The 13241-nt window shown below is 35.8% G+C and overlaps 3 protein-coding genes across 8 annotated transcripts in view; 2 read left to right on the plus strand and 1 right to left on the minus strand.

The window, feature by feature from the left end:
• cib2 (calcium and integrin binding family member 2) overlaps nucleotides 1-7121 on the minus strand; it is a 30426-nt gene extending 23305 nt beyond the window's left edge. Inside the window, exon 1 of one of the 4 annotated variants that reach the window (XM_052598035.1) lies at nucleotides 7076-7121. Coding sequence is in view for 1 of the 4 variants with exons in the window: in XM_052598032.1 (XP_052453992.1) it covers nucleotides 296-346 (51 nt within the window). In the remaining 3 variants the exon portion in view is untranslated. Of the gene's footprint in view, nucleotides 1-295; nucleotides 601-5737; nucleotides 5902-7075 lie in introns of those variants that run through there. The other 3 variants (XM_052598033.1, XM_052598034.1, XM_052598032.1) reach the window with 3 other exon arrangements.
• lrrc61 (leucine rich repeat containing 61) lies at nucleotides 1266-5736 on the plus strand. 2 transcript variants are annotated; one of them, XM_052598030.1, is made up of 9 exons: nucleotides 1266-1624; nucleotides 2477-2572; nucleotides 2651-2797; nucleotides 3489-3549; nucleotides 3632-3717; nucleotides 3804-3869; nucleotides 3978-4046; nucleotides 4657-4782; nucleotides 4905-5736. In XM_052598030.1, exons 1-9 carry the CDS (start codon nucleotides 1597-1599, stop codon nucleotides 5009-5011), a joined length of 786 nt encoding a protein of 261 aa, XP_052453990.1. In that variant the 5' UTR covers nucleotides 1266-1596; the 3' UTR covers nucleotides 5012-5736. The 2 variants fall into 2 exon arrangements, with proteins under 2 accessions (XP_052453990.1, XP_052453991.1); XM_052598031.1 differs by having other exon boundaries at nucleotides 4660-4782.
• Nucleotides 6317-12958, plus strand: LOC128014449 (isocitrate dehydrogenase [NAD] subunit alpha, mitochondrial-like). 2 transcript variants are annotated; one of them, XM_052598028.1, is made up of 12 exons: nucleotides 6358-6437; nucleotides 6838-6897; nucleotides 8213-8269; nucleotides 8702-8785; nucleotides 8958-9072; nucleotides 9149-9336; nucleotides 11324-11457; nucleotides 11602-11704; nucleotides 12058-12122; nucleotides 12213-12297; nucleotides 12391-12543; nucleotides 12627-12958. In XM_052598028.1, exons 1-12 carry the CDS (start codon nucleotides 6411-6413, stop codon nucleotides 12708-12710), a joined length of 1155 nt encoding a protein of 384 aa, XP_052453988.1. In that variant the 5' UTR covers nucleotides 6358-6410; the 3' UTR covers nucleotides 12711-12958. The 2 variants fall into 2 exon arrangements, with proteins under 2 accessions (XP_052453989.1, XP_052453988.1); XM_052598029.1 differs by lacking the exon at nucleotides 6838-6897 and having other exon boundaries at nucleotides 6317-6437.
• Nucleotides 12959-13241: the final 283 nt, after the last annotated feature.

Consider the following 13241-nt stretch of genomic DNA (forward strand, 5'->3'; position numbering starts at 1 on the left):
TGATCCAAAATAAGCTTATTTGTTCTTGCTTATATATATATATATATATATATATATATATATATATATATATATATAGTTTAAGCCGTTTTTAAGTAGCCTACATACATTTTAAGTAGTTTTCTTTAACAATGCACATTAAAATTAACAAAATAAACATTTATAGAATTCACCTTGACTATGAAAGTAAGAAAGAAAGAAAGAAAGAAAGAAAGATCTTTTTATTCTTTAACCCAAAACTTGATTTTGTTGCTACTTAATTTTCGTCTGGAAGCTGAAAACTAGAGTCTCTTACCTGATAGGCGTCTAGCTGTTCATCAGTAAATATCGTTTGCTTATTACCCATCTTAGTCGAGTGATTTTCCTCTCGTGCAGATGCATCACATTGATCTTATCTGTTCTAGGCATTTATGTCCACGGTTTTGCCAGCCGAGAAAATTGGGAGGCAGCATGAAATTTCAGTCCATCCTGAAGTAGCTTATGCCTGTTGGTGGTAAAGGCGACACTCTCCATAAATACTTTAACAGCTCAAGAAACGTTAGACTTGTTCGACTCGCGGAGTGTACTGTCCGGTCGCTGTTCGCTCTCACACGGACTGAAGTGTCAATGAAAACGATTCTAGAACCGACTGACACGTCACTCCAGCAGGAGGCAGCACTGAACACACACAACACTGGATTTACATACAAATAGCCTATCTAAATTACATTCATACTGAGAAAAAAAAAAACTTTTTATCTAATAACATCCATAACATTATTATTTAAATGATCAGTTACTAACTAAACATTTTAAAACAACTAAAAATAGAACTTAATTAGCCTGTAGGAAATGATATAAGACTGTAAGACTAAAAAAAGCTAATCACACGGCTATTTCTATAACCATAATCGCAATCTAAAAAACGTTGTTGTTTTTTCACTCTAAAGAGCAATATAAAGAACATTTAATATCATTTGTAAGAGACAGAGAGAGAGATTCTTGCCTATTTTTTGTTTCTGTTTACTATACTGTATAAACTATAATTATATTGATAATTAGCCTACAAAAAAATTATAAACATTATAAAGATGGATCATGATGCTAATAAGACAAAACTTGTATTTTTAACATCAAGTCACTCTTGGCTCAAAACAAATAATAATATTTCACTTTTGAGCGAATTTTAGTTAACTGTATCTACAAAAGTTCTAAGTTCTGCATTCCTGTCCCTGTTTCCATGACAATATCCTAGTAACCGCGTCACGCACACAGAGACACTGAAAGGGCAACTTCCGGCTGGGCTGTACTTTAAATAATTAATGTATCCAGGCGTTAATTAAACCAAGAGAACGCTTGAAATTATTATTAATAATAATAATAATAAAAGTAATATTAATAATAATAATAAAACATCGGAGCAGTGAAACAGCCGGGGGTTAATAATGCCGCATTAAAACCATGAGTAGTATCTAGGGCAGACGCTACAGTAAGGCTAGCCGCAGAGCTAACAGTCACACCGGCTCAGATCTGCCCTGTACATGCCCCTCAGCGTTTATCAACAAAACCTCCAGCCCATGCTGTAATCTGCGAATGACTGCGGATATCTGAGCGACAATGGACTCGAAGAGAGAAAAGGACAACGGTGAGTTAATGAATAAAGCAGTGTTTTGACGCTAGCGCCTGCTCGCAGAGGTAGCTGTCCACACGCTGTGGTGCTGATGCACTAATATACTTCTCCGAGGAAAACCACATGCATTTTTGTTTTGAAGGATATTTATTTTGTTTGGGAGCCTAATAAGTGTAGTCTTGCATTAGTATATGGGTAAAACAGCGTGGCATCTCCTATACCCCCGTTTACTTCGGCTCATTAAACACATGCTTTGGTTCCGTTGATTAAACCAACTGTTGGTTAGTGAGAATATACTAATAATATCACTTGTATATTGTCACATAGTTTGACAAAATGTTTGTCTGAGGTTACCTAAATCTGACAAATAATTTAAAAAGTATACAATGTTTAATATCACTATTTAGAACTGTTTTTTATTTAAAAAATAGATTTTTTTTGCATTGATAATAATCAGTAATAATATAATTGTCTGTATTTAAAAAAAATAAAATAAAAAAATGGTATGCTTCTACATTTAAAATCTGCCTTAATTAGTTGATTTACTTAGTTAATTAGTTCACTTATTTACTTTATTAAAGGGGGGGGAAAAGAGAATAAACTACAAATTATGGAAGGACACAAAGATGCTGTTATATATAAAGTTATAAAAAAATGCTTGAGAAAAAATAACAATTGCTGGGCATTAAATTAAATCTAGAGGAGATCTGCAGCTGTAATCTGGTTTTTGAGAGTTCACACATAAAGCGAGATTAAAACTGTAATCAGCTTTGGAATCATGGAGAGCCACATTTGTAATCTCCACTCAGTTGCATGAAGTATAATGCTGCATAAAGTATGATCACACTTATTCTCCTCATATTCCAGAAACAGAATGTGCAAAGATCACCAATGTGCTTCTGAAGTCCCGCACCGGGGAGTTCGATTTGGAGTCCATTATGTTTCTTAAGCTTAGGAAATTAGGTAAGATGATACTGATTTTATTGTCTGCAGAATACATTCTTGAAATCCACAAAAACAACCTTGCATGTGTTTTTGCAGGAATTTATGATCTTGGATGTATAGGAGAGTGTATAAACCTGGAGAGGCTGGACCTCTCTGGAAATAACATCACAAATCTGGGGCCTCTTTCACCTTTACGAAGACTTCTTGTTCTTAATTTGTCAGCCAACAGAATCACTAATTTAGGTAATAGTTATTTCAATCTTAATTTAATAGTTCTTTTAACAAAAAAGAAAATTAGCTGAAAATTTCCTCACCATCAGGCCATTCGAGTTTGTTTCTTCAAAGCATAGACATTCAGCACTGCATCACTTGCTCACCCGATTGCTCTGCTGTGAATGGGTGCCGTCAGAATGAGAGTCCAAACAGCTGATAAAAGCTGATTGATTGTATACAAATCCATTATTAAGGCATTTTAATTGCTTTTAGCCAGAATATCTATGCACAATAATGCTTTCTCCAATGAAAAAGTAAATTTCCTGTTATCCTCTAACATCAAAATCTACAAACATAATTGTTTAGAACTGCTGTTTTTCACAGGAGGAAGCAATATTACGGATAGTGGAGAAAGGTTTAAAGTAACATCTTCATGGATTTGTTTCTTACAAACATGCAGCTTTTCTCTTCACAAGATATCATCTGATTAACTGGTGTGGATTCCTTGTGATGTTTTTATCAGCTGTTTGGACTCTCATTCTGACGGCACCCATTCACTGCATAGGAACCACTGGCGAGCAAGTGATGTAAAGATGCATTTCTGTTCCAATTGAAATCTTGATATCATTAACTATTCCTTTAATCTGATTATGTATCTAAAAAATAATAATAATCTGTGATATTATATCTGACTTTCGGAGTTAAACCTGTTTCTTCTCAGAACCTCTTTCCAGCTGTGAAGGTTTACAGAGTTTGAATGTTGCTGGCAATGTGATACCGAGGTAAGCAGCCTTTTTAGCTACTCATATTGATCTGCTTTCCTATCCACCTTTCTGTGTCACACATGATGCATTGCACCTACAGTGTTGATAATCTTCATGCACTGAAGTCTTTAAAGAAGCTGGAGAGCATCAGACTGAAGGACAACACGTATAATTACTCCAATCCAGGTTAGTGGTTTTCTGGGGGTCTTTGTTTAAATGTTTTTGGAGCTCTAAATCTGGTCCTCAATTCTTACTTATTTATTTTGCGACAGTCTGCAAGAATTCATCGTATCGGACTCTTATTCTTGACATTTTCCCAAACATGAAAGTGTTGGATGGTGAGTTTTTAATAGAAATTTACTAAACACATTTCACATGCGGTTGTGCATTAAATTGTATACTCAGTCTAGCAAGTTATCAAATTCTCTTTTAACGTATCATTTCAGGAGAGAGGGTGGTGGGACGTGGAAGTGACTTATACCAACTATGCAAAGATATTGATGATACTATTAAAGGTATTTGCTGGAATTTTAATCCTGTCGTTTAATAGATTTTAAGAGAAAAATTCAACGCACTTGTGTATTATTTTATGTCATGCAAGTTTGTGTATATTGTATGATAATATCACGCTGGAATGCTAAAACAACTGTAATGATATAAAAATCTAATCAAATGTTTGATTAATTAGTGCATGCTAACTTTGAAAGCCCTAAAATACACTTCCAACTGTACTAACAGTTCAGGGTTAGTAAAATAAAAGTAATTATTATTTTTTTCAGCAAAAAAGATGCATTATGTTGATCAAAAGTGACAGTAAATAATATTTTATTTCAAATAAATGCAGTTGTTTTAAACTAATTATTCATGAATAAATCCTAATAGTGTATATTTTATATTATATATTATATATATATATATATATATATATATATATATACACAAATTCAGCTTTGCATCACAGGGATAAATATATATACATTAAAATAGATGTTATTTTAATCTAATGTTTAAAAGTACTTTTAATATTAAGTAATATATTTTATTAACAACATTATTTAATTGCTTTTTAATATGGTTTTCTCTGTTTGTTTGATAATTTATTATGTATTATTTATTTATTTGTAGCAGGCATGTATAAAAATGGCCAGCTGCCTGAGATGCCAGACACCAAACCTTGGGTGGATGATGGTTTTTGGGAGATAAAGAGATCCAACAATGCCATAGTTGATGAAGCCTATAAACAATTCAGTGGTATGGACTTAAATCATCTTCATTCATTAATCCAACCCACTTTCTAACCCATTTTTTTAACACATCAGCTGTCACATTTCCAAAGCCCTAATTTAACATGTTTTTGGTGCTCATCTCAACAGATGTTCTTCATGAATGCAGGCTGCTGAACAGTCGAGCAGCCCACGTGATCTCACAAAACGAACGGACCATCAGCCTCAAGAACCAACCAAAGCAGTATGCCGTTTAAATCTGGGAAACTCTCGATCTCATTACGTTTCCATAAGACTGCTCATGTTTTTTCCCCACAGCTTTTTCTATGTGTTTTTAAAAGTCCATAAGCTTGATGCATCACCGGTGCCAGAAATCCTAAATGCTCTGTGTTGCCTGCAGTGTGAGGGTTTCGTTTGAGTTCTTTCTGAGCTTCCACCGTTTAGAGAGACCAATAATGTAGTTACCCCTAAACCCGGTTTGATCACAGTCTCAGGATGTTCTCAATCAAGACAATTCCTCTTTGCACTCCTAAAACAATGCTGTATTTAACGTTATGCTTCAAATTATGCTTCAAATGCTGCTATTTGTATATTTTGCAATGGTGAAGCACTTGTATTGTTTCTCTACCACTTCTGAAGCTTTCCCATGTTGCTCTTCTAGTTTACAATTTTTAGTGAATGCTTTTTTGCCTTTTCATTGTATGACTAATGTGGATGATTTTTAAATCGTTTGTTTCGTACTATATTGATTCTTTTTATCTGCTCAAGCAGCTTTTTGTTTGAGAATACATCTAAATTGTATGATATATGATCAGCTTTGCATCTTTGTATTTACATTTTGTTGGATAAAGTACATTCATTGAACGCAGTATTTCACAAGTAAGGTATAAAATATTGTTCTGAACACATTCAAGAAAAACAGCTCTACTCTGGTCTTTACATCAATTGGTCTAGTCAATACAGGCAACAAATGTAAAACTTACCCACCTCGTGAATTATTTGCCTTCCTAAAATTCACCTACTAAAACAAAAATGATTTCGTTTTGAACCAAAGCGGGGTGAATCACGTTGCAAACGTTTTTTGTATTTTCGTCGAAAATGTACTGTGGCATCCGGTGCATTAGGGGGAGTTCAGCTTTCAGAATGTCTTCACAGCCGAATGCAGAGAAGTGGGCTAGTAGTTGCCAAGTTGACGAAAACCCCCCTTTTGGGGGTCTTGCATGTTGATGAGAAAATCTCAGTTGTAGCTCGTTGGGAACATTTGTAAATTAATAACAAATTAATAAAAATACATAAAAAAACGACACCTGTATCTTCTAAACACTGAAATCTCATAAGATAAACGCACCTTAGTAGTGCTGGAGGTCTGTTATTTTATTTATTTCTTTATTTAGAAAAACATTGCAAAATTTTAAATAAATAAAAATATAGAATATTAATGGGAAAAAATCGAATAAATGAATTAATCTATTTTAAATAAATACATAGTGAACATTTATATAAACATTTATAATTTTATTTATATAATTTTATAACGTAACGCATCGCATCCTCGCAGTGTAGTTACAATCTGGCAACCCTAGAGACTCATAGTAGGGGATGAGACACCGGAGAGCTGCATTCATTGAGTAATCGACAAAACACGATTAGCACAGGATGGCTGGAAACGCGTGGAGGTCAACGGTAAGAAATACATTATATGACAAACCTCAGATCAAAGCAATCTGTGCTGTGTTTTGTCAAATATAACAGTGTAGTCTGAATGCAAGTATATACTTCGCTTGCGCTGAAAAAGTTGCGTTACAGCGGCCCTGTACTGCATGCCCTTCACACAGTAACTTACACGTTTAACAGCTCTCACTCAACTCATCTACTCGTCTTTCAATAAATGTAAATGCATTTATGCGTATTAATCTCGTGAATGAATCACGCCTCAGGCAAACGCCACAGATGTTCAACCTCTGCAGTCATCCTCACCATCCACACATTATTGCGCGTAATAGCCCCAAATAGTGTACAAACTCAACCTGTTAGACAGTAAGGTCAGGTTGTGAAATTTAAAACGACATTTTTGCTTTTTCAGCTCCTAAAACTTCTCGAGAGGTGCGGCGTGCGGATAAGTGACGCGAGCTCGTCCCCGGAAGTAAGACGCGCATCTCAGTTAGCTTTAACGCGTTAGCGCGCGGTGGATTAAAGTCATTAAAGAGGGCAAATCTGAAATGGACATTAAAATAGGCAGGTTGAAATACAGTTTAGAAATTAATTGAGTAAAACCGATGATTTCAATGTGCAAGGAGAACCATTAACGCCAATTATCTAACCTATCTGGTGGATGAAGGTCACCTCGACATGCTGGCTTGAGTGATGTCAAGACTAAACTAGACCAGAGATTCAGTTTATGACTTTTATTATTTTCTGGATGTTCTTCTAGAAGAGGAACAAAAAAAAAAAAAAAAAACACGAATTTAAGTGGCAAGTCATGAGAAGATGCAGAAGAACCCTTTGTGTCCTTCAGACTGCTGTTGTACATATAATCTATGGATTTTGAGGTAGTTTAGATACATTTTACTAGTATTGGAGGGAGGAAATATAAAATAGTTGTAAATGATGGGGGATCTTAGTTCTACAAATCATAATATCAGCATGAATAATTTCCACAGATATACAGTGGTCCCAAATGTGCATCACATGAAATGTATGAATGTCATTGGGGAGAAAAAAATAAATCTTAGATCTTTCCTCAAAACTAAATAATATATTTTAATATTTCGTCATCTATTGCAGCGACCCTCAGACATTTTAAGTGTCATTCTGAATGGAAATTAATAATAATAAAAATATGTTTTTGGCACTAAAAAACAAAAGGTCATACCTTGCTTCACAGTTTTAAGGCACCAGTCTCTCGCAGTACACATTTCTTTCTGAAAACAAAAACAAAAAACTATTAATGTCCACATCAGATCTGCTGTCTTCTTTGAGTGGGTTGTTAAAAAAAAATCTCTTTTGTGTGTGATCATTAGTGACCGGTTTTGCAGATTTGTAAAACTGCACCCCTTGTTTTACACCAGGGATTAGTCCTTACCTTTTTAATAACTCCCGTTTAATCACAACTAACTGGTTTGCATTGGTTTAATATTTTAACTTCACGATAATCCCTGGTGTAATTCACCTTTACATGCTTGTTGCCTTAATTGCACTTTGCACATTGTGTTCAAAAACACTTAAAGTTTGCATGCAGAGTTAATGGGATCATGCTTAGTCTTTTAAGTCTGGCTCAGTCTAATTAACTGCTTTAGCTGCTGTGTGCGTGTTTGCAAAGAGCCACCGTGGCAGTCGCATCAAATGCAGCACGTGGTTAATTTGCTTGCTTCATAATAGATTTGGGCTTTGTGTTTCAGGTAGTATCCGCTTAAATTTGTCTTTGAGTGTTATTGATCTGTTTGAAATCGCTTTTGCAGGTGTCCCGTGTAATGGGAGCCATAAAGAGCCCACAGCCCAAAACCTTCTCCAGAGGCGTAAGTTCAACCAACACGTAGCATAAAAACAAAAGATTTGGATGTTAAAAAATGTCTTTCTTTTCTTCAAACCCCATTTTTATAGAAGTTTCATGTGTTTAAGCCATACACTAAAAGGTCAGCTTTAGATGCCCGAAAGGCAAGTACTTGGAAGAGTTTAATGCCCAGCCTTGGGTATAGTGCCACAGCCAAAAAACAAGTCTTAAGCATTCATTTTACTGCCTGCAGAAACTATGTAGTTGTGCGAGTTGAGTAGTTATTTCAGTCAAGATTGTTCACTTGAAGGCGTTGGTTTTTTGGCACTAGTAAAAGCAGAATGAGTCAGACCTATTAAATAAAAAAACATCAAAACTACAAATGGATGCCTTTGTTGTCCTTGGCTATTCTGGAGATTCCAGATTCAGTCTCGTTTTCTGTGCTTAATTTTGACAGATTCAAACGGTAACGTTAATTCCTGGAGATGGAATCGGTCCAGAGATCTCCTCTGCAGTAATGAAGATATTTGAAGCAGCTAAGGTAAGTATCTGTTGTTTTACTCTTCGGGAATACATCGCAGGCTGCAAGTTCCAACAAGTGCATTATCCAGTTTTTTCAGTGTTTTTTTTTTTCTTAAAATTGAGCTACTGTTTAGATTTAACCCTTTTGTGCACTATTTTAAATCTTAGTTGTGACCTTTTTCCTCACCCAGGCCCCTATTCAATGGGAAGAGAGAAACGTCACCGCCATCAAAGGACCTGGAGGCAGGTGGATGATCCCTCCTGAGGCCAAAGAGTCGATGGACAAAAACAAAATTGGATTAAAAGGTGCATTTGCTGACCGTGTATCATATTTGGCAAATTGTCTAAGTATATATGAAATCTAAATGGAATTATATTTCAGGACCACTGAAAACCCCAATTGCTGCTGGACACCCGTCCATGAACCTGCTGCTAAGGAAGACCTTTGACCTGTATGCTAATGTGCGTCCTTGTGTGTCAATCGAGGGCTATAAGACGCCCTACACCGATGTGGATCTGGTCACCATCAGAGAAAACACGGAAGGAGAGTACAGTGGGATCGAACATGTGGTAAGTACGAGTGCTCACCTGTCTTTTGAACTATTTTCCCAGGAACCCAAACAAACCAGAACTAGTGGCTCTTAATCTTTTGATTTCTACTCCGAGATCTGCATTTGTGGGAAAAAGTATGTGAACCCCTTGGATTTAAGGGATTTCTTCATCAGTTGGTCATCAAATTTGATCTGACTTCATAAACAAGTCCTATTTTTTTTTTTTTTTTTTTATTGGACCGTTCATCATTAAAATTGAGTATAGCATTCTTAATGCCAAAGCATCTCAGTTTGTCTGACATCAGGATTTATGGGGTTCACATACTTTCTCCCGCAACTGCATTTAGATCTTTAGTTCCAGTGTAGCACAATAGGATGACATCTGACTTCTGGAGCCTTCACAAATGTAAAAGGTTGTGCTATTGTCATCTAATGCTGTCTTAACCAGTTTCTCATGCAGCGCTAGTGGGATTTCAATGGCACAGCTCATATTTCAGTGCTGTTTATTTTTTAGGTAGGTGCCACTCGGCCGCTGTAAATAAATTGTCTCTGGTCCCAGTCCATAGTGTGTCCAAGTGTCATGTGAAATGACCTGTGGGTCGACACGTGCCATTCATGCGATCTTCCCTTTGTCTGTTCACGTTATGAACTTGTACACTACGGTTCAAGATTTTGGGGTCTGTGAGATTTTTTTTTTTTTTAGGGTGGGTTAATACTTTTATTTAGCAAGGATGCATTAAATTGTTCAAAAGTGACAGTAAAAACATGTATAATGAAGATTTATGTTTCAGATAATTTTTCACAAGAACCTAAGGGAGCACAACTATTCAGAATTGACAAGAAATGTTTCCTGAGCAGCAAATCAACATATTTCAATGATTTCTGAAGGATCATGTGACACTGAAGACTGGAGTAAATGTGCTGGAAATTCGGCCTTGCATTACAGAAATGAAATATATATATTTTTTAAATATAACAGTTTTCACAGAATTACAGTTTTTAATGTGCTTTTGACCAAAGAAATGTAATCTTTGTAAGAGACCTCTTTCAAAAACATTAAAAGAAAAAATCACAATGACTCCAAACATTTGAACAATAGTGTGATTTTTAAACATCTTTTTACTTTCCTCAAATTTTCTGTAGATGTTCAAAGACCCCAGACCCCAGATTTTTAAGTGGTAATGTACATGATCTGGTTTTATACATGAAATATTAAAGCGATAGTCCACACAAAAATGTAATTTTGTCATTAATTTTCCCTCATGTTGTTCCAAACCCCTAAGATCTGACCCTCCATAGACAGCAACACAACTGACAGGTTCAGTTGGACTATAAGTCGCATTTATTTAGAACCAAGAATCAAGAGAAAACATTACTGTCTCCTGCGCCCTCTGGCGGCTGTAGATGGTAATGTTTTCTCTTGGTTCATTTCTCTCGGTTCATGTCAAATTAATTTTGATAAATAAGTCGCACCTGACTATAAGTCGCAGGACCAGTCAAACTATGAAAAAAAAGTGCAACTTATAGTCCGGAAAATACGGTAACACAAATAATAAATTTATTCTTTTTTTTTACGCAGAAAATATTCTTGTAATTTCGTTAAAATGTCACATGGACTATTTTAACAATGTCCTCGGCCTTAAATGTGGTAGTAGTATTGCTGTCTATGCAACGTCAGAAAGCTCTCCGATTTCATCAAAAATATCTTAATTTGAGTTCCAAAGATGAACAAATGTCTTGCAGGTTTGGAACAACATGATGGTAAGTAATTAGTGACACATTTTTTTCATTTTTGGGTGAACTATTCCTTTAAGTTGCCTTCTAGATCTAGTCCACCATATGAAACTTGTTCAAACTTCTTCAGTATGAGTTTGTACAAAAGTCACCACATCTCGCCCTTTTGAATGAGCTAACCTGAGCCTTTGAACCTTTGAACCTAAACATGGTTTTGTCAAGATCTGTTTTTGTTTCAGTATTATATTTGTACTATTTTCCCTCTTAATCAGATCGTGGATGGAGTTGTGCAGAGTATTAAACTGATCACAGAAGATGCCAGCAGGCGCATCGCTGAGTATGCGTTCGAGTACGCCAGAAATAACCAAAGAGCCAGTGTCACGGCCGTTCACAAAGCCAACATCATGTGAGAGTCACAAATCACATAGTAGCTTTGTAGCAATGAAGAATTTCTGCATACGTTTTTACTGATGATAACAAATGTCTTGTTGGATCTTATTACAAAATAATTGTTATATATGAAGACGCTAAATTCAGTGATTTCTTCCAGGCGAATGTCTGACGGTCTGTTCCTAAGGAAGTGCAGAGAAGTTGCTGAGAATTTCAAGGACGTGAAGTTCACTGAGATGTATCTGGATACAGTCTGTCTCAATGTATGTTTACAAGAGAACTTCATTCCTTATTCAGCTGTGAAACATAATATTTTCATTTTAATTTTTTTACTTCTAATGTGAAATACGGAAAATACTGAAATCTTGTGCAATGCATTTACACACAGTGAATACAGTTTGGGCTTGGCTTTCCTGCGGTTTAATCCGCATTTAAAAGTAAATGTGGTCCCCCTTTTTATGTAAATTAAATTTCATGATGATGATCAAGTTTGTAATAATTCTCCAACCGTTTTATAATTAATATGAGTTATTAGAAGACCTGCTCAATGTAGTGACCCAGAAATAATTTTACTTTCACAGTCTTTACATTACTTTGTATTGTGATAATCCTTTAGATGGTGCAAGATCCTTCTCAGTTTGATGTACTCGTGATGCCTAATCTTTATGGCGACATCTTGAGGTGAGTCTCTAAAAAGCATCATTTGATAAATATATTTGATATGATTATCTCCAAAGTGCAAGTCTCACCAGGCTTTGATTTGGGTTTCAGTGATCTGTGTGCCGGATTGATTGGGGGTCTTGGAGTCACTCCCAGTGGAAACATCGGAGCAAATGGTGTCGCCATATTTGAATCAGTATGTATTGGACTCTGATGCAATAGCTTCACAATGGAGTGATTGATCAAATAACATCATTCCATAAATGTTCCATTTTATTTAATGTGTTAGGTGCACGGAACTGCCCCCGACATCGCAGGCAAAGACCTGGCGAACCCCACCGCCCTTTTGCTGAGTGCCGTCATGATGCTGCGCCACATGGGACTTCATGGGCATGCTAAAAAGATAGAGACCGCCTGCTTCGACACCATACGGGAGAAGAAGGTAGGACCAGTCATTGAATACGAATTTACCTTCTACCATCAAGAGCTTGTTTTTTTATGTCTGTTACCCATTCATTATTTCAGGTTCTGACCAAAGACCTCGGTGGAAACTCTAAGTGCTCTGAGTTCACAGCTGACATCTGCCAAAGAGTGCAGGACATGGATTGAGGCTTTCCTAATGTCTGTGTTTGCATCTGATGCCTAATGAACTGAGTCAAAAAAAAAAAAAAGGAAATTATTCTTTGTATCATTCTGATATCTTGCGCACAATTCTACTAAGTGTCTGCATTTTCATTTCTCCAGAACGGCAAAGCACTGTCTTAAATTCTTGTCCTTCAGTGACTGTATTTGTGAGCTGTTTTAATCTGTCAAAAAGGAACTACATAATCGAAGATAAACTGTATTTATTGACTGGACACTTTCTCTGGTTTGATGTATTTTGACAATTTGCCATTGTGTCATATAAAAGGAATAATCTTGTCCAAATAGTAGCAGAGTAAATGCAAAAAGGGTATTTTGAATTATTTAGGGTTTTATTTTAAGGTGTGGTAAAACACTGTTAAAACCTTGAATATACAGTATATTTCACATTTTTATGCTTAAGCTTTTGCATCAGCTATGAACATTGAATTATGTTAACAATAGTTCAAACAGTTCTTGTCCTTTGCTGTGTCAATTATGAAATGACTACTATCAAGA

This window comes from Carassius gibelio, chromosome B25 (assembly GCF_023724105.1).
Source record: "Carassius gibelio isolate Cgi1373 ecotype wild population from Czech Republic chromosome B25, carGib1.2-hapl.c, whole genome shotgun sequence".
In the NCBI taxonomy this organism is placed as follows: Eukaryota; Metazoa; Chordata; class Actinopteri; order Cypriniformes; family Cyprinidae; genus Carassius; species Carassius gibelio.

Bases quoted from the DNA above. Each gene is read 5' to 3' on its own strand.
- LOC128014449 (XM_052598028.1), top strand. From the start codon at position 6,411: ATGGCTGGAAACGCGTGGAGGTCAACG. The intron at 8,786-8,957 runs GTAAGTATCTGT...TTCCTCACCCAG, and splicing joins AGATATTTGAAGCAGCTAAG to GCCCCTATTCAATGGGAAGA. The intron at 9,073-9,148 runs GTGCATTTGCTG...ATTATATTTCAG, and splicing joins AAACAAAATTGGATTAAAAG to GACCACTGAAAACCCCAATT.
- lrrc61 (XM_052598030.1), top strand. From the start codon at position 1,597: ATGGACTCGAAGAGAGAAAAGGACAACG. The intron at 2,798-3,488 runs GTAATAGTTATT...GTTTCTTCTCAG, and splicing joins CAACAGAATCACTAATTTAG to AACCTCTTTCCAGCTGTGAA. The intron at 4,783-4,904 runs GTATGGACTTAA...TCATCTCAACAG, and splicing joins AGCCTATAAACAATTCAGTG to ATGTTCTTCATGAATGCAGG.